General features: G+C 37.9%; 1 protein-coding gene across 2 annotated transcripts; it reads right to left on the bottom strand.

The window, feature by feature from the left end:
* Positions 1-1180: 1180 nt before the first annotated feature.
* tshz3a (teashirt zinc finger homeobox 3a) lies at positions 1181-14624 on the bottom strand. Of its 2 annotated transcripts, none has more exons than XM_027161365.2 (2): positions 14322-14624; positions 1181-6053 (listed from the first exon to the last, which is right to left on the bottom strand). In XM_027161365.2, exons 1-2 carry the CDS (start codon positions 14359-14361, stop codon positions 3091-3093), a joined length of 3003 nt encoding a protein of 1000 aa, XP_027017166.2. In that variant the 5' UTR covers positions 14362-14624; the 3' UTR covers positions 1181-3090. The 2 variants fall into 2 exon arrangements, with proteins under 2 accessions (XP_027017166.2, XP_047677990.1); XM_047822034.1 differs by lacking the exon at positions 14322-14624 and adding an exon at positions 10734-11017.
* Positions 14625-21408: the final 6784 nt, after the last annotated feature.

Consider the following 21408-nt stretch of genomic DNA (forward strand, 5'->3'; position numbering starts at 1 on the left):
GAATTGTCATTTCATACAGTCAGCATTTTCCCAAGTTGGGCATATTGCTTAGGGTACTGGGTCAGATGGCAAGAACTACTGGATTGTTACACAGCTTTTGACATGTTATTTCAGCATGTAGCTCACTATAATTGGTGTTGTCAGCAAGCATTAATTTAGTGATACATGACTTCACACACTGAAAGGAGCATCTTTAGCAAACGTCAGATCTTATTCTAGAATGTTCCAGGCAGTTATTTAAGGAAATGGCCCAGCAAATGATTATTCTGGAGTCTTTCTGGAGCTTTTATTTTCTTTTTTGTAACATTTACCTTAACTGTCAAAATATTATAATGACAAAAGAAACTTTTGAAACACCAAAAGCAGTCATGATTTAGAATCATTCTCAATGTGGGGTCTGTGAAGCATCACCATGGGGGACTGTTTTTTTATTATTATTATTTTCTTACATTGATGGAAATCACAAACCATGCTTATCCAAGCTGTTATACATGTTGTACGATTGCTCTTTTCAGGCTAGTCTTAAATGCATTAAAGGCCTTTTTCTTATTAACCTACATGACAATTATGTCTAAACAGTGTATTCGGCTGGTGGAACGTCCAGGAATAAAAAGCTACAGTATACTCCACTGTGATGGACTAGTGTTTGTTCCAGTGTTCCCGGGATGGTCTCTGAATCCATCAAAAACCTAAACAGAATAAATCACTGATGAATGAATGAATGAATGAATGAATGAATGAATGAAAGCTGGATTATGTTCCTAAAACAAATTTGTGTTGAGACACTCAGTGGAATTTATTTTAAAACTAAACAGGTGACTGCAAAACGTTTAAAAACCTCATTTAATGGTATTCACTTAACTGTCCTTCGAGGATGAACTCATTAGAATGTTGGTTTAGAAATCCTCATTTTATTTTCATCTAGCCTCCTTTTCAAAAAGATACACTTGAATATTTCTTGAAGATGACTTGGTGTGTAAGTCAGTCCGGATGGACTCGTTGGACAGTGAGTACAGCCACCTCCTCTCTGTCCCACAACTCGTCTAGAGCTGTCACACACTGTCATGTCATGTCAACTCAACCCATAATAAGATCTGACATCTAAGGAGAGACTGAGCATGGTCTCAGAGGAGCTGAAGTGAAATAGAAAGTCTAACCAATGATTCATTTATTGGGTTTAGTCCATAAAAAATATTTAACAGAAACATAGATTATATTACAGGAATTTAAAGCTGTGCACATCAACTTACGCAAGAAGCACATATTATCTGTGATATTACACTGCGTTGTGGATGAAAGCGTCAGAAACGATTAACAAATCGTTCAATTTCCCTAATATTTTTTTCTGAATAATGTTTTGAATAAACTGTTTTTCAGCTCCAGCTATTTGATAGGCATTTCTGTAAAAATCCTTGTTCAAACTTGATCTGATCGGTTTGAAGCTCATCACGCTGTCAAAGCCAGCTTTCTTCTCATTATCTGGAGCCGCTGTCGTCAACATACACTCTCGAATTAGATTGACATCCAAATCCCTCAAATACACAAAGCAATTTAGATGATATTCATCAAAGTGGTGACAGAAATACATAGACAATAGGCACTTCTCTTTCTTTTTATATCTCTATTTTTTATCATAGGGATTAAAACAAAGCAACAAAAACATAAAAGAATAAGTGACACAGTTGGTCAAACCAAATTAACCAGAAAGGCTTCTGACATTTAAGTGCTGTATGGCCAATACTTTGCGGCTCATTTTGAAACCATGTAAAGCAAATAATGTGCAAAATAATAATAGATGTAATTAATTAAGATTATTCAACAGATGTTTCAACAGGATAATACATTTGTAACTATAGTACCATTAATGTGTTGTATTGCAATATCGCAGATATTTTTGTCAATGTCTAGCTGTAAATACTGCTGTGATATATACACACTTGAAGACCACACTTAGTCCATGGCCATATATGTCTTTTATACTAACACTGGGGAAATTATTGCATAGTGTATGTGTTTATGTGGACAAACAGAGAGTATTTACAGTAAAATGCACCATAGGGAAATGGTTTTACATTAAATAATACCTTTAAGGTGAAAAGAGATTTGTAATTATGGGAAATGCATTATTATCAGAAATGGCTCCTAGAAAAAAAGCTAAATAAATAGTTAGATATTTTACTTTACTAAAATGCAGATGTTTTACATTATAAAAATATATACTGTAAGAAAAACCATAATAGTGAATAGTTGTTGTTTTTTTTTACTGAAATCACATAATCATTAAAGTAAACTTACAGTAAGACTAGTCATCTTACAAAAGCCAGTAATATTTGCAATATATTATTCTTTATATTATAAACAATACCATATATTATGCACCCACCCAACACTTTAATGGTGTTGTAGGGAACACCTGTACACCTGCTTATTTATATGTAAGGTGTATAATGTATAAATGAGCAGGTGTAAAACTGTTCCTAAGTGGGTGGTAAGTGTTGATCGTATATTAATATTTTAGTTCTATGGTCATCAAATTGCAATGGGTCTGTGTGCTGTATAAAATTGTAAACTACCTAACAAACCTATGAAAATAATACTGATTTTATGTAGAAACAAATACAAACAGATTTAAACCACAGGAAAGAGTTTCAAATAAATAATATGATTAATGAGTCATTATGAAAATTATTAAACTAGCCCTGTACAAATGAACAACTTACAACAAGTCACTTACTTGAACTGTATAACCTCATCAGTATTAAGAAAACCAAAAAAAAGGCATCATGTATCTATCTATCTTCTATATAATCTTCTTAGGAACTGTGTGATTATCATATACAAATCGTTTGAAGAATAATTTCTACCAGATATTTATTTTATTTATGATGTTAATGTACATATTATGATAATATACTCTTTTGTATTTTTTATTAACATACAATACACATCCTGTACAACAATTACACAATAATATTCAATGTTTCAGTTTTTATAAATTCCTATCACTACATGAAATGTTTTCTGAGCTGCTAATTAAGACCAATAGCACGGTGTATACACTCAGGACAGCTACCTGGAACCTTCAGCAGATCATAGGAATGACAGAACAGTTTGATCCAAAATGTTCTTTGAATGCTTTGCAATTGTCTTGTTGGGATTTTTACAGGACAACTTAGCCAAGTCCTGTAATCTAAAGCCAAGATGTGACTCAAGGTGAGAGATGTATGTTGAACGTGTTTGGATTTGGGTGGCACATTCACTGCAGAAGAAAACAGGGTGACCAGAGTCAACGTTTTTCAAAAACTTGGTCCTGCCTGTGCGCCTCAGCTGGTATTTCACATTAGCTAGCCAGTGGCTGATGGTTGTCATGGAAAGACCTGTGACATGTGAGATGACCATTCTTTCTTGAGGACTCAAGTCTGATATGATGTACTTCCCATCAGTTGTCTTTCTGAGGCAGGATGAGAACTGGGCTTGCAGAATTAACAAGTGTTGAGGATTCCACTGCGACTGCCTACCCTTGCGTTTGTACAGCATAGATGCATCATCTCCTGCGTTTGGCATGTGAGTCTCGTTAATACATGAACTTACTGCTTTATGGGATGAAGTCTGCGACTTTAAGGCATGAGTGTCTGACAAATTCCGTAACATGTCTGATATGTCTGAGAGTGCACTCTCATGCACTGGGCTGACTGGAGTGCACTTTATTGTATCAGTTAAATCAGTCTTGGTCATAGCAGGAAGAGAGTTTAACACTTTCCCTGGGAGAGAAGCAGTAACTAAACACTGGTTCCTTTTGCCTTTGGATAAATCTATAGGTTGGTCTTTGTCAATCTGGCAGATTTCTGGATGTAATGGCTCTGGTTTTGAGGTGGATATCGGAGCTGAAGCTACCGCAGCCCTTTCTGCCATGCTGTTGCTCATCTTTAGAAGCATATTCATGGGATCCTTAACTGGCTTCACAGGATTGGCTGCTTTACCTAAATGAAGATTCATGACTGACTGAAGGGCATTTAAAGGACTAACAAATGGTTGTTTTGGCTCTGGGTGAACAGTTATTACGGCGCTGTCGTCACAAAAAGCTAAAGACTCGTTACATTTTTTTGATTCCCTCTCACTTGTATTATTCTCAGAGACAGTAATCTTGTTACCTTTGATCTTTACTGTGTCATGTTGCTCTGCTGATTTCCTGTCTGCGCTTATAGTTGAGGTGGTAATAAAATGCCTTGCTAAGGAAACTTGTTCATCTTTATCCTTTCTTGTTTCCTCAGCAATGTTCTGTGTTACTTTCTTCACCAATTCCTCCATAGCATGCAGGTTTACTTTGGGTGAAGGAGCTCTACGTTGAGGGCTGGAAGAGAGTTCACCTTTGTCGGTGCATGGAACTTCCACACTGTTCACCAGTTGTTGTATGGAGGAGTTGTAGAGAGAAGGCTTCATGTTATTCTGGAACTGATAAGCAGCATGAATGCTCTGATATCCTCCCCAGCTGGGAGTGCCCTTCTGTGCTTTGTTAATGGCAGAAGTAACAGTGCTTTCCAGAGACTTGAGAATATCTAGGTTCATTTTTGGACTTTCCTTCAGGTCCTCCTCAGTAAGATAATCAAATGTTGAAGGAATACTGTACTGATCATCTACATTGTTGTATTTTTCTGGTTCTTCACAATGCATTTCCTTTAGGAAGATGTTTCTTTCAATTTTTGACTTTTTAAGAGGAGGAGTTGCATGTGGTGATTTAGTGGTTCCATTTGGTGAAGATGTAGGGGAACCTTGCTTCTCTATTGGTGTCTTCTCCTTTTTCATTTTACTTCTCCCAGGCAAGGAAATTTGTTCGGAAAAGCATTTGTCCTTTTTTTGGAGAGTCTGACTGGCTTTAATAAAGTGACCTGTCTGCATAATATGAGCACTTAACTGCTGTAAAGACTCAAACGATTGTCCACACTCTATACAGCTTAAAATCTGTGACTTAATATGTGCAGTGCTGCTCATACCTTTATGGTCCATGACACTGTCCTTCTTATTAACATCAGAAACATTGGGAAGACTAACATTTACTGTGCTTCCACCAGAAGATGCTTTTTGATCAGTGGCATTCAACTTAGTTATACCTATATCCACAGGTACTCTCTTTCTCAAAGATGATATAACTTTAACAGCCGCAATCGATGTTCCAGGTTCCTTCAGAGGCACTTTTTGGTAGTGTTTGGTCTTGATCATATGTACACTGAGGTCTTGCAAGGATTCAAAAGAGTGACCACAATACATACAGCGCAGTACCTTCTGAGCATCCTCCTTACCCTCCATTTCCATTAAAGATCGTTTGCGTGGCTTGGACCAGCTCTTGGCCCCCTTTTCAGCCTTCTCATGGTTGTCATCTCGGTAGTGGCCTGTATCATTCATGTGAACTGTAAGATCAACCAGTGTATCATAAGATGCACTACAGCTTTTGCAATGAAACTTGCTTGCCCCACTAAAGATGGACCCATACACCCTAGCACTTTGGCGGTAGAGCTGAACAGTGCTGAAAAGATTAGTTTCCCTTTGTGAATGATGCTGTTTTTCAGAAACCTGCTGCAAGGTCTTTGCAACTGCAGACTGGTGCCAGTCATAGCAATTACCCCCAGGGCTGCTGCTGCTGCTGCTTGTCTCACTTCGTTTCTCTGTACATGACTGAGAAGGATTAAGACTTGGTGAAGACCAAAAGGAATTAGAGAGAAAACCATTATAAATGGCTTTTATCTGTTCCAGACTATCTGAACCACACACTGATTTCTCAGATCCCTCATTAAGACAGTCTTTCATTGGTTTGTCTTTATTATTAATTGAGCTGCTTTCAACATCTGACATGGGTTCATTTGCCTCATTAATGTGTAATTCACTGTCAGTCTCAGAAAACTCAGCAGTAGTGGAGCAGTGTTCGTCCTCTGATTTTTGGAAGACATAGTCCTTCCTGAAGTTGTTGTTACCCAGTGGTTTCGTTGTGGTTGTTGAATCTTCCTTTGCAAAGTCCACATTCTGCCTGGCAGGTCCTTCAAGATCCTCTGAATCATAAGCTGAAGGGGGGAAAAACGTTGGATATATCAGATATGTCAAACCATTTTTATATAAATTACATAGTCATTTTGCATTCCTTCTATAAGAAACTATAAAGACACTTATAGCCTAAAGGCATCTTTTATGTGAAATATTTTCAGCAGTACTAGAGGACATATAGAATAAAGTAGTAATTTTATATGTCTGACAATGTGTCTGACAAGTTTATGGGCTCATGATCTTGCTGTTGGCCTGAAGCAGCATGTCACCACTTGCACCAACTTATACAACTACTAGAACTTATTACATTTAATCATCACTGGTGTTTACATGGTTCATCAGATTATACTGTACCTCAAGCCCTCAAGAAACTGTCCAGGGTGCAAAATACCTAAGCAGTGGGTAACACTACGTATCTGCACCAAATGTGTTTTTTTTTTTTTTTTTTTTTTGTCCCTGTCTCGGTTATCTATACCAAATAAATTAAAAGGCAAATTATTTCAAACTTCAAACTGCTTTATAAGATTATTTCATTCTACACACATGCACAGCAAATACTGCACACATGTTTAAGTCTTGATAAAATTCAACATTTTAAAAAAGCCTTCTTGGCTACTTCATTTCAAATCTATCAACTACTTGGCCAGATATGAAGCTGTCAGAATATAAAGTTTCGTTTCATTTTTGCTTGAAGAAGCCAAATGATTTTTCCAGTCATTTTTTGAGCTGAACTATTTAGTGACTTCTAATGAGTTATTGGGCATTTTATAAGACTGTCCGACTGTCTACCATTCTAAGAAGAAGACAAGCTCTGTTATGATAAGTATATCTTTGGAGTCTATCTTAAAATGTAACTTCTCTACATCAAGATTCATCATAACAAATTAGAAAAATTGCTGTATCTTTTTCTACTGTTCTAAAGTGCAAGCCTAAACAAAAAAGGCCTGCTTACACACACAAAATTGTTTAGTCATAGTCCATTCCTGTAAACCATTTGTTTTTAGGAAGATAAAATGAGTGATATACATGGTACATTTTACGAAAAGTATGCAGCTGCTACCACTTAGTCGACATCACACCTGTTCGCAGGAATAAATAATGAGAAGAGAAAATAAGGAAAAGGTGGACAGATTGTAGTCCACGATGAGCGTATACAAGGGAAGACAAAAGACTGCAACGCATAAGCCAGCTGTCACTTGAAATCCTTTCTGATGACTGTTTACCTTAGACAGGTGATATGTGGGGAGAAAGGTGTCTGGCTGACCACCTTCATGTGACAGATTCGATGGGACATCGCTGTCCCTCTTGGTGCCAGCTGCACCAATCCAACAACTCTTGGAGTGACTATTTCCTTTCTTGACAGCCTGTCCCCTTCTACTTTGACATTGTCTTACTGATGCTGTAATCATTCCTATGAAAGCCACATCAAACTTTGACCTTCTCTGTTCCCCTTCATTCATTCTTGGTGTGAAGTTCATGTCAAACTGTTTATAGTGGAAGTTGTTATACCTGTCTAATATTTTGTTTCTAATTCAAACCCGATTCCAATATACCCTTGCACACAGATAATCTCTCAACTACTTTTTTTTTGCTTTGATTGTACACACAAGATCTAACAGGACAGCTAGTGTGAAAGCACAAATAGCTCTCATTTCAACTGATAATACACAATCTTCAGAGACTGTGCTTTTCTCATTTAGCCTCTCACTAGATGTCAGCCAGGATGCCTGTAGGATTGGGACTTTAAAGGATAATTGGCAGGTGCAGGCCAGTCTTATTCCCCTTTAGATTTGGATTGTCACTAGGTATCCATTACCTGCCAATCTCCTCTGATCATTCCTGGCAGCCTTGATCAAAAGATGTCATTTGAACTGCCTGGTTTGGCATGGATTCTGAAACAGCTCGTAAAGAGAATGAACCAGGTGTAAATACAATGACATGATCATTTTCCTGCCCACTCATATCACAGAGACAATTATAGAGACACACAGTAAGCTAAAAAAAAAACCAAATTCTCTTTTTATTTTTTTAGGTCAGTGCCAATAAATATGCTAAAATGATCCAAAGTAAAAACCCAAAAAAGTTTTTATGCCCGAGTAAAAGCAAATGAAAAGCTGTTCTTATTAAACTCCATAACTATGAAACCATGCAAAGTCCTTTCTACAAGTAAAGAAAGATTGAATATTAATCCATCTCGAGAGGCAACTATCATAACCAATTATTCCCTCAGGCTTGACTGACAACCATGATAATTTATTTCGTTAATAAAAAGTGATGTGTGCACCAATCTCTGACAAAAAGGCAGAAATAAGCATTTTCAGGCATTATGCTTCTTTTGATTTATGAAAGTATAATGTCTGGAGCTATGTGTTTGGCTTTGGGTCACCATTTGTAAAAGCATCAAAACTTAAAACATAAAAATCCAAATTTAAGCCTAATTACTAAAAACCAAAAAATTCTAAAAACCAAATAAGCATTACTGTATGTAAGGAAGCATGGAGAGCACTACTCAGCTTTGCTGTAATTCAATACATTGAATAGCAAATTTTTGCTTCTGTGTAATTCTGATTTAGAGTCAGTGTTACTATACAGTACATCATTTGAATGACTTCACAGTTGGATAGTGGGCTTTGTTTTCGATCGGCAAACCCAAATTTTGTTTTCTAAAGACAACAAATTTTTAGCTCATGTGACAAGTTCAAAGGTGTAGAATGCATGATATAGATTGTTAATGATAAGTTGTTTATCCCCAAAGACAATGCTAATAGGGGCATTTATCCAAACAAAATAGCACAGCAGTAAGAACACTCTTTTATGTTATCACTTAGTAACAGACATTAATGACTTCACTAGAAGAATACCTGCACATTCATGCAGTTATCTAATAATCATCCAATCATGTGGCAGCAGTGCAATACAAAAAAGTGAGAGCTTCAGTTACTATTCACAACTAACCTCAGAATGAACATGGACGTAGGTATCACAAGGGCTGGTTTGAGTATTTCAGAAATGGCAGAAATGGTGTGAAAAACAAATACTTTGAATGAGTGACAGTTCTGTGGGAACAAACACCTTGTTCATAAGAAATTCTGATAAAATGGCCAGGTCTGTGCTGTCAGGAAGACAACAGTAACTCAAATAATTACACTTTACACCTGTGATGACCTGTGAAAAGCATCTCAAAACATAAAACCTTGAAGTGAATGGGCTACAAAAGCAGAAGACAACATCAGGTTCCACTCCCGTCAGCCAAGAACAAGAAGAATCGAGCCTATTATGGGCTCAGACACTTCCAAACTGGGCAGAGAAAAAGATTAGAAAATAAATCACCTTTCTTCAACTGACAAGTTTTAATGCTTCTCTGCCCATGGGTTACATCAGACCTCCTGGCAACTCAGACCAGTCTGGTCATTCTCCTCTGATCTCTCAACAACAAAGTGTTTCAGCCTCCAGACCCTTTAATCACAGAGGGTTTTTTTGTTTTGTTTTGTTTTGTTAATTTTGTGTAAAATCCAGAGACTGTTGTGTGTGAAAATCCTATCAATTCAGGAGCTACTGAAATACTCAAACCGGCCCATCTGCTGCTATCCATGCCATGATCAAAGCCACAGAGATCACAAATTTTCCCAGTACTTATGTTTAAACTCTTGATTAACTGAAGCTCTTGATATTGAGTGTATGTATGTATGCAAACACCAGCCAGTTTATTATACTGTATACCAGCCAGTTTATTATACCATATACAATGATCTAATCAGTCAGTCTTCACCTGTCCGGATTTGTTAAGCCTCAGATTCCTGTGTTTGGCCGATATAGGGTCTTCTGCTATTATAGCCCATTTTAAGTGTTATGTGTTCTTAGATACTTTTGTGTACATTATGGTTGTAAAGTGTTTATTTCAATTACTTAAGCCTTACTGTCAGCTTAAATCAATCTGCCCATTTTTCTAAAACCACTGTCATTAACTCGGTGTTTCCACCCACAAAATGCTTTTGTTTGTTTGTTTGTTTGTTTGTTTGTTTGTTTGTTTGTTTGTTTGTTTGTTGTGCTATTCTGTGTAGGAGATTAGCCTACCTCAGGAGATTAGCAGTTTTTGAAATATTAGATTAAAAAAAGAATGTCCCTACTGAAATTCTATCTGAACCAAAATACACTTTCAGGGGACGTATCTCTCTCTCTAAATATCACTCTACATGCCTTTGATTCTCTGTTCCCCTTGACAGTGGTGTGTCTGATGTGCCTCAGCTGCCAAGAGTGACTGGCAGCGATTCTGTATGACTCAAAGCCAACAGCTGCTAGATGATGGTGTAGCAACAAAGGCTTCTACCAGATGGATTGGAATCATTATTCCTCTCCAGAAGGAAAAAGGTGAGACATGTAGAGTAGAAATATTACCATTAAACAGAGCAGCCTCTTTCTCTTTGTCTCAACTGAAGCACAGGCCCCAAATAACACTTTCTGATGAGCTCATAGCAAGTTAGAATAAAATACCATCTGGTAGTTTATTGTTATATACACAGCTCCTGCAATGACGGACCACTACAGAATTGGTGTCTAGTAACAAACAGATAGAAAGCACCACCATTCATCATAGAACACACATCTAAGGCTGTCTCTGTCTCTTGAATTCTCAGGTTACAAGCTTACATGGCCCGTCTAAATAATATTCACCTTGATGAATGACCCTGCAAGCCTCCTACCTCTCATTAATCTCTTTCCTTAAAGGAGCATCCATCACTGAGCTGTGGGAGAGCACGTAGGGTTCATACTGAGGCCAGCCAAGCTTGAGTGATGCATGTCACTCTGAGCTGCGGCTGGAATGCACAGGCAAAAACAAATGCTTATTGCAGCATGTATGTACCTTCAAGCACAGAAAGAATTCTCAAGAGAAAATGCACACAGTGTATATAAAATAATAAAGTAAAATGAATTATGTTACATAGCCTAGGCCTAAAAACTATTCTGAACAGCTGAAGTATGTATGAGTATGCATTACCTTAAAATTAGAACATGCTTGCTCATTCTTTCAACATGTAATACATCTCTATCTACAATTAATCAGGATCACTCTTCCTTCTGTAGGCCTCCCGAGTCTCTCAGCAGGATGACTAATTTTTCAGAACTGCTCTCACTTTCCTTATCACTCAACTCTCACCTTATCACTCGACTCCACTTGGCACCGTTTTATATCCTGTTTAACAACCTCCATGCCGCCCACCCTTTTCTCTTTGTCTTTATTCCAAAATGTTTCTTGTGTCCCATCTGCACGGTACTTTTCTTACTTACCACCTTGTGTCTTTGGAAATTGAGTGTGATAGATGAAGTGTCATAGTGTCAAAAATAAAGAGTGGTGGCATGATTAACAACTCTGTTGAGAGGGTAATTGAAGGTTTGGCATGGTGCTGATCTTCTCCACCAGGGTTTGAGTTTCTGGACCCCTAAGGGATATGTTGAGTCACTTTCCTAAAATGGAGCCTACATGAAAAAGCACCTCCCTGGAAAAAGGAGGCACATTCCTCTTCTCCAAAGAGAAGATTGATGTCTCCATTGTCGTCCCAGGGAGGAGATGTCAATCCCACAGTGCTGCCACAGAGATGAAACTCACATGTTCAGACAATAACAAGTGTGTAGCTTTGCTGCAGATTTTATTTCAGGGTTAGATGGGGGAATTCACTGCTAGATGTACGTCCATACTTGGAAATCATTGGGAATAGGTGTCTTAAATAATCACATTGAATAATATATATGAAAGCTGGGGATTTAAACAGGAAGGCGAGGTGGAAAACTCTCCTGGATTTCCAATAGCTCATGGCCTTTCTGGCAGGCCTCACCCCTGTGTCAAGAAGCTCAAAAGGCACACGTCAATCATTATAGCAAGCTACACCATTATGGAGGTTCATTATGAACACATGAAGAAAAGATCATTTGACACTGTGGGACTGCAATTGAAAAAAATGTTTGTTATGTCTGTACCTATTCAAAGACAAATTGAACATAAGAAAAAGTATATACAAGGATAAAACTATTCTATCCAGAAAAATGGTTAAAAAAAAAAGTTAGTTAAAAAAGGTGCAGAATATGTAGCCTTGAAGGTGTCACTCTAAAGAAAGGAATGTAGAGGGTATAGAGTAGTGTGCCTGTACCAAATGCCACTGTAGACACTCCCATACTGTTCACATAATTATTAGTGCCTGATCTTGTAAATCTTGCCCTGGATACATTAGATGAGCTGTGGTGTGAACTAGCTTCACATCATGAGGGCTGATGGCCAAAAACCTTTTTTTGTACTACAAAATCATGGGCTTTGATAGTGTTCATTTCATCTCCATCATCACATTCAGGCTCACTATGCAGTCTGAATAATCTCCTCTGCATTTCTCAGGCACTGGATTTCCTCCCCACAGTAACAGTGAACAAGGCCTAGAATCCAGCCCAAAGCCATTAAAAATTACAGTTACTAAAACATGTTTTGGTAATAGCTCTGTAGCATATCTAAATCTGTCATTTATGAACTAATCAACCTTCAGATAGTCTTAGAGTCAAAAACAGCAACAAGTCTCGAGCACAAAATACATGATAGGTATGGTACTCTAAAATGCATACAAAATATGGTCGAAAATATTTGCATAAAATGATTTCATGTATTAATTTCCTCATAGCAGTTTACGGCAGCTGCATTCAAGTCATGTACCAAAGCTCATTTTTCACCTGAAATTTTAAATTAGGTTAAAGCAATAGTTAAGGCCAGCAGTAGCAGCTAATATCTACTTGATTACATCAAAGTACCAGAAACCTAATTTGACTTGGTGACAGGGCACACAGCTCGTCATCTCCGATCATTACAGCTGTCAGCAATCCATCAAGTTTACAGCTAATTGGGTGTGCACTAATGAAGCTGGTAAAATGACTTTTTGTATGAGAGAGAGGGAGAGAGAGAGAGAGAGAGAGAGAGAGAGAGAGAGAGAGTTATGATAGGGAAGAGGGAGAGAAAAGAAAAAGTAACAGACAAAGAGAAAAAACATCAGGCTTCTTAAGAACACAGTGATATGAGGTTTTTGAAATTCAGCTCCACATTCTGGAAATATTTTTAGGCTGCCCATTCAAAATTAGTATAGAATGGAAAATTAAAAACAGAATTGTGTAATTTTAAAAGAATGTAATAATAAAAAGATAAAGAATGTAATAATCAAAAACAAACGTGCAAAACCATTTCCACTACTTGTTTAACACTATGAAATTGTGCAGATCCCAGTGAAACAGTGTGATGAAATAAAAGGCCAGGCATGTGTATGGGAAAAGAATGTCTGTGCTCACATGGCCTTGCTCTGATTGACCATTAAAGCCTTTGATGGATGAGCCTGTCACGGGGATAACAATTAAATCCAACATGAGACAAAGCTGTTCTGACAGGCCAGAGTAACGGAGCAAGCCGTAGCCATCCATTAGGCACCCAAAACCCCTCCACCCACCCCGCTCACCCAACGTATACTTACTTACACACACACACACACACACACACACACACACACACACACACACACACACACACACAAACACACACACACACAAAAACACCCGCAGTTGTCTTATTATGTTGGCAATGTGACATAATGTCCAGTGACATAATAATTAATGGCAAATAAAAACCTTAAGCTCACAATGTGCTAACTCTACAAAATTTCCTTACAACAATACTCATTCATTACTAAAATTCCATTTCTTTATTGTATTAATAAACCAGCCATGTTTTCAACTCATAGTGGCACAATCTCTTCATCTGCCTTTTGTGCCTTTGTTTTATCTGAATGATCCATGATGGGAAAATTAAGACTACTACCAATGAAAGAATACTATTTCTTTCCTTTTTCAGCGTGGTAGAGATTTCAGAAGTTGTAAGGACAAGTTCAGCACAACAGCTTAGTAAAGTCGAAGAAGAGCAGATGTGCTAAATGGCACTAAACTAAATCTTAAAGCACTAAAGCTTCGTGGTGTTAGACTGAGCTAAGATTTTTGTTTATTTGCATGATCATTATCACAATATAACGCTAGATTTAATTATCGTCTAATACTTTTATGACTGTAATTGCTTTCGTTGTTACATTTCAGGTTTATGGATGGATGTATGGATGGATTTGCGTAAACACAGAGCGCGTTACAGGGAAAGGAAGCAAAGGAAACCGAAGCAAGAAAAATAAATAAATAAAAATAAGGTTAATGAAGAGAAAGATGGTTTTCAACCATAAAACAAAAAAGGATACCTGATGTAAACAGACGAATAGATGACATACCTGGTGCGCGCTTGGGTGCTCGCTGCTTCCTCCTGGCCATGCTTATAGATACGGTGCGCTCGATCCGCTCCTCACCAGTTCCTCCACTTATTTCAACCCCCAGCTACAAGCTATTACTGTCTCTACCGCGCTAACGTACATTCACAACGTTAAAAACAGAGCAGGTGGATGGTTTGGAGCTGCTGTCCTTTGTCTCTTGTCTCCCGGTGAAACGATATGCTAACAGGAACGAGTCACGCGCCTCAGAGCGCGCTCCGGGCTCATCACGTCACTCAAAAGTCCTCGAGCTAGATTTCCCCCAGCAGAAGTCGGACACTCCCACGCCACGTTTCTGTTACGACATGCTTCCTATGATCCCTTTAATACACTGATGATTTCACTAAAACTCAAGGGCGTTTTATCTCCTATATTCATTTCATTCAGTATCCATTTTTAATTCTCTTAATTTCCCTGACTCTGTCATCTTGAGATTTATGATATAAATTAAATTTCTGTGCTTTAGTGAGAATACAGTAAGTTATACTTCTTTCTTATTCTTCTTTTGCACAGAAAAAAACCCTCTTTCCTCTATATCATCTTCCACACTGCTGCCAGAAGCAGAGAGGTTCATTGATTTCTACAACACATGGGTGGGGAACAGCTAAGCAAAGCCAATAACAACACTAACACCGAACCATATATATATATGGAAATATATATTAAATATATATATAAAATATATATATTTAGAAATTCATTCAATTTTTTCTAATTTCTACTAGACGTACACATGCTAACATCGTATAATATAATAATACAGGCATACATCCAATATATTTATTTGCTTGTACATGTTTTATGCTGGTCATTGTGTCATATGCTTATTGACAGAGAAGAGAATAACTGCAAGTTAAGCCAGACCATAAATAATAGAAGTCAGCTGTAAAAAGTTGGGGAAAATAGTGATTTATGTTATATTCACATTGGCTAATGGATAGTCTTTGTCATCATCTTGTTCATTCATTCATTCATTCATTCATTCAACTTCAGTAAACTATTTATCCTGATCATGGTCACTGATGGCTCTACAACCTATTCACCTATCACCTACAAATGGGAAATACACTTTGAAACAGATTCCAGTTCATCACACTGAATTACATATAGGGGTTCATTTTTATCATTGTCAATCCACCTATAAGCATGTTTATAGACAGTGGGATGAACCAAAAGAACTTGTAAGAAACCCACATGGACATGGTGAGAAGATATAAAACTCTGCACACATCCAAGCTCTAGATTGACTCAGAGAGCCAACAATTGTACAATTGTAACAATTCCTGGAGCATCACTGTGCCCATATAAAATTCTCAAAAGAAATAAAGTAAATAACCCATTAGGCTGGTATATCCTTTTTCTTGAATCTGTATATTAAAATGGATAAGCACTGCTGGTTAACAAGTTGTAACCATATCTTGATTCTTGCTTTTGAAAGTTCCACCTCTTTTTTATGTAGTGTTGTACAGTATGGTGTCATGTAAATGCTAAAGAGTCCTCTGGAACAATGCCATTACAGAGACATCCCTGCCCACTCATCACCACCAGCACCACCTCTGAAGCTCATGCCTGTCACCCAGCATCTGATATAAGAAGGGACACCTGCCAGCAGGATGCCCACCCTTCTCAGGGTTCACAGAAGTGTGTGTTTGAGCTACATGTCCATCACTGGTATGAACCCTCCATTTGGTCTCCTCCTGCCCTTACCCTGGCCATGTTTTAAGAGGTCCAGCCATATAGTTTGATCTGTGACAAGCAGATGACCTTTTCCTTGAGTCTGATGTCGAGCTCAGTAACATCATGCTGTTGCAACACATCGAAGCAACATGGCTCACCTTCACTGACATGGGTTATAAGTTTCAAAATCTGTTATGACAGAATGGAAAGTGCGGTATTTAGAGTGCTATCAACAATAAAATAGAACAAAAATAAATTGTGTTTTAAAATTGTGTTTTTGATTGATTGATGGCTTAAAAAACTATATTTTGGCTGACTGTAAAAAGCATCATGGTGGCAAATACTGGTAATACTGAATAATGTCAACTCGTACTCAAAATCAAGCCTTTCTCAAGTTCTATTCTTCAGATATCCTTGAGAAAATCATGAAAATAAGAGGAAATGAAAGGAGGAATATTGATACTTTTTAACAAATGAGGACTTATGAAGACATCTTTCTGCCCCTAAAACTAACTTTAATTATTATTTATTTGTTTGTTTGTTTGTTTTAAATACAAATTATTATTATTATTATTTAATAGGACAATTTGACTGACTGGTAATTACCATATATATTTCTTTGTTTGTATGTCATTTCACGTATTCTGATCTTTTTTCATGTCATTTTCCCACATTACAAAAACATGCCAGTAGGAGGATTAGAGGTAGGAGGATATGTGTGCATTGTGCCCTGCTGTGGACTAGCATCAAATCAAAGATTTTTTTTCCATCTAAGGCCCAGATTTTGATATTCATTAAATAGTGGATTCAGCTATGTCACTATTCATTAAATAGTGAAATCACAAAAATTTGATCATTCACACCATTCTACATTGTTGGACTACACAATTGGACAAAGAGAATAATTAGCATAAACCCGGATTGACCAAACACTGATGTGTGTACACAACTCAGTAAGAGCAGTATTAACAGAGATAGTTCTGAATAAAATCATGTTATCTCATTTGTTATAGCCAAAGAACACCTGTCAAAGGAACTTGATAAATTTTCATGATAAATGCTTACATGCATCTATTAGCACTGGGATAACCAGGTCACATTATTTCAAATAGTAGGAGCAATCCACAATCTCCAGCTGAATTCTTCACACAGTTAGTGGAATAGTGGTCTAATTCTGAAAGGAAGACCCTCAAGGCACTGGTTGACAGTTATTAAGACAAGAGATGTGTAACCAAATATTCCAAAAGAAATGACATTGTTTGTTGTATAGCCTTTATGAACAGAAACATCTCCATGAGGTCTCATTATTAAGCTTTGCAGAAAGCTTGTTTTTTCTAAGTGGGTTGCAGCCAAAGTACTGTATGGTCCTTGATAGGGCTTAGATAATTAAATATTGGTCTTAAAATATAAATGTGCAGATGGAGCATACAGTAAAAATGCAAGTTTTGACAGTGACGTGAGATCATGCTCAGTTAGGCCCTATGGTGAGTTGAGCTTTGTCAGGTGAGGGGGTGACAGGGCCGTATGGTGGAGCTCCTGTCTGTGACAGGCTGTCATTGGGAGATGTGTGCCATGTGGCTGTCTCTCAGACTGTCTGTGGGGTGAGGGATGACCTCTCCTGCTCACTGGGGCTTCACCAGGCGTGCCATCACTGTCTCTCAAGTCCCGTTTTGACAGCAGACATGACGCCCAAGACACATCAGCCACATCTACAGGTAGATCCACTCTGTGATGGCACTCAGTGATGGCTTGTAGCCAAGAGATGGAAGGGGGAGAGGAAGAGTGTGTGTGTGTGTGTGTGTGTGTGTGTGTGTGTGTGTGTGTGTGTGTGTGTGTGTGTGTGTGTGTGCGTGTGCGTGTGCGTGTGCGTGTGCGTGTGCGTGTGCGTGTGCATGTGCATGTGCGTGTGTGTGTGTATGTGTGTGTGTGTGCGTGTGTAAATGAATAAATCCCACTTTCCCTAAAGTGTGTGAGTGATTTTGCCTTGAAAGGATTTTTTTAATTTTATGTGACAAGTAAAGTGCTTTCTAAATCATAATCCAAATCTACAGATCAATCAGGTCTACTACCTGTCTTACGATTTTGGACTGTGTGACAAGGGCTCAATGTTATTTGTTTGCTGTTGTAATAGTGAAAGGTGGGTGTAAGATGATTTAGAGGATATTTTCACAGCTTATCCATCACATGTGACATAAATGCATTTCTGCAATTAACTGTCCATCCTTATGGGGTAATTTAGTTTGATTTGTTACTTGATTTATGACTCAGCAGAAAGTCATCAACAAATATCCTTGACATTTCTTAACTTTGTGAAACAAAGAAATTAAGGGTAAGAGCAATAGTGACAAGAGGGAAGGATTCGAAGATTCCTTTGTGAACAGATGAATGTGTCCGTGCAGAAATGTATTTCTTAATCACACGTAGACTTTCACTAGTAACACATAATCTGAGAGCTACACTAGTACACTAGTCACACTTTCACTAGTAACACATAATCTTCATATACTGTACAGCAGTTTCCTGTATAAGTGCTATATTTTTCATATTATGTATGCACAGGTACATATAGTACACACTGAAACTCATAAACCTGTAATGCTCAGAAAATACTGTCTTCAGCCCTATTACATAATTATCATTGTCTTGTAATTCATATGCATTATTGTTTTGTATATAAAACTGAACTTTGAATGAAAGTATCATAAGATTCAATAAGATTTCAACCAAGTGTAATAGGATAATATATTGTAAACTTAGTATTATATAGCCTTTTCTGGGTTAATGTTTAATGCCTGTAATAGGATCTGTACATAAATTATATTTAAATCAATTAGAACAACAAGAGTAGAAAAAGGTATAAAACCTATAGTGTATCTGCAGTATCCTACACATAATTACCAATATAGTGCAAATGGAAACAGAGTGAAGCAGTGTGAGATGCTTTGTGATGTGAACACATCCTCCTCTCCCAGCTTTGATATCAGACTGTGGCTGGACATATTTGCAAGCTCAGCACTGTTTGTCTGCAGTAATTCATCACTAGCCTCTGAAGTATTGAAAGCATCAGCATCCGTCAACAGCTTTCTGTCAATGGTGTCTGTGTTTTTAAAAGAACACAAGAATTATTTCACATCAGGAGCGCATGTAACGGGCCACTTACTCCTAAAAGGATAAAAGATTGGCAGATTGTTCTACCTTGGCACAACCCATCAAATCTGAGACAGGAGCGAAAATGATAGCTGATGAGAATGAAAATTAGCACTAGTAATACATTAGAAAGATGGTTCAGTGAAGAAAAATCTTACACAAAGTTCTGGAATATAAAACACCTTTTAAAAACTACCTCAAATAAACTTGATAAACCTAGTATTAATATACCACAAAGAATCTAGGTCAATCTCATGACTAAGCTCATGACTTAATGAAACAATCATACAGTATAAAGGCCACTATAAAATGTTTGCTTTTGTCCATGTATTTGCATCAGATTTAGTAAAGTTTTATTCAAATGATTTTATAATTACAAATAATATTATAGGTTACACAAATTATATTGTTTAAGGCAAATTTGTTATTAAACAGTTATTCTATCATATATGGTATGTTAATGATTAATAATGTTATGGGTACCATAATTAATTGTGAGCTTCCTGAAAGACTAGAGATTTTCTAGCCTAGGCGGTTCATATTTAGCTAATCAATGTGGGTTCCCCGATGTATACGAGGACTTTAAAATCATCCCCACCTTCTACACCGCAATAGAATCTAGGTAATTTTTGCAAGTGTTAAGTGGAGGTCATAACTCTGATTCATAAGGAAAGCAGTATGATTTGAGACATGTGAAATACTGACTAGATTATAGTTCAGCTATGTGAAATATACACTAACTGACCACTTTATAAGTTCACCATAATAATACTGGAAAGGGCAATATTCTTTTCAGACTCTTGTCTATGTTGAACTGATTGCATCGCAATATTCTGCAGATTGGTCATGCTGAACGTGTGACTCTTCTTTTGCGCCACACTGAAAATTCTTGTTTCTATCTGATAGGAATGTGGTCTTCTCCTGCAGCTAATCCACCTAAAGTTCTGCTTGTTGTGCATTCTGATATGTTTTTCTGCTCATTGTGTCTGGAAAGAGTGGTTATTTATCAAGATGTTTCTGGCTGTAGAACTGATGCTTTTTGGTTGTTCACTGATTATGTGTGTGTGTGTGTGTGTGTGTGTGTGTGTGTGTGTGTGTGTGTGTGTGTGTGTGTGTGTGTGTGTGTGTGTGTGTGTGCGTGCGTGCGTGCGTGCGTGTGTGTGTGTGTGTGTGTGTGTGTGTGTGTGTGTGTTTAAAGCTGTAGAGACTGTTGTGTGTAAAAATTTCAGGAGATCCAAAATTTCTGAAATATTTAAACCGGTCAATGATGCCACAGGTCTCTGAGATCACATTTTCCGACACATTGCTTGTATCTTTTATAACCTTATGCATTGCCCAGCTGCTACATGATTGGTTGATTGGATAGATGCATGAATATTCATGTGTACAGATGTTCCTCCTTGCCAATTAGCATGCATGTACATTGCCTTTATCAGTAAGATTCATAACAGATGAAAAGGGAACCCTTTGTTATTCACCTGAGTGGCGGCACGGAACCCATCTCAGGTGCGAAAGAAAACAAGTAAACGACGCGATTTGCTCATTCGTTCCTCTCCGCTTTACTCGTGCACTCTGACTCCAAGGGCCAGGATCAGATCTGACGAGTTTATTATTTCCCCCCGCGCGCGCGCGCTGTCTTGTTGCCGTGTCCTCGCATTTGCGCCCGAGCAGCGCGCGGATAGACGGACGAACGCGTGTGTCAGTTGAAATGACACGCGCGCCACTTCGCCGCGCACCCGATGCTCTTGTCACGTCGCCGTGCGCGCGGCCCGGGGCGCGGTGTGCGAGCTGAGCTGAGCTGAGCTGAGCTGAAGTGAACTGAACTGCACCATGACACAAAAACACACAGCTCGAGTGACGAGGCAGTGATGAGAACGAGTGACTGACGTTCTCATGATCTCCAGCTGCCACATCAACATCCCGACATCAGTTAGATTTATCAGCAGATGTGCGGGAGACAATCCTCCATATACTGTAGATTCAAAGTTGAATCTCTTTGCTTTGGGTAACAGCAGCATGTGGCAAAGAATTAGAAGCATCACTGTTAAATGTATGCATTGTATGAATCTTTATAAAAAATAAAACCTATATGCTTTGTCATCACTGTTGTTGACTGGATTTAAAATGAAAATGAAGGCTAAATGACAATATTCAATGCGCTTTAATTTGCAATTTGTGTGAACGCGCTTCCATGAATAGATAGATAGATAGATAGATAGATAGATAG

This window comes from Tachysurus fulvidraco, chromosome 13, assembly GCF_022655615.1.
Source record: "Tachysurus fulvidraco isolate hzauxx_2018 chromosome 13, HZAU_PFXX_2.0, whole genome shotgun sequence".
Lineage (NCBI taxonomy): Eukaryota > Metazoa > Chordata > Actinopteri > Siluriformes > Bagridae > Tachysurus > Tachysurus fulvidraco.

Bases quoted from the DNA above. Each gene is read 5' to 3' on its own strand.
- tshz3a (XM_027161365.2), bottom strand. From the start codon at position 14,361: ATGGCCAGGAGGAAGCAGCGAGCACCCAAGCGCGCACCAG. The intron at 6,054-14,321 runs GTATGTCATCTA...TCCCCCCTTCAG, and splicing joins AGCACCCAAGCGCGCACCAG to CTTATGATTCAGAGGATCTT.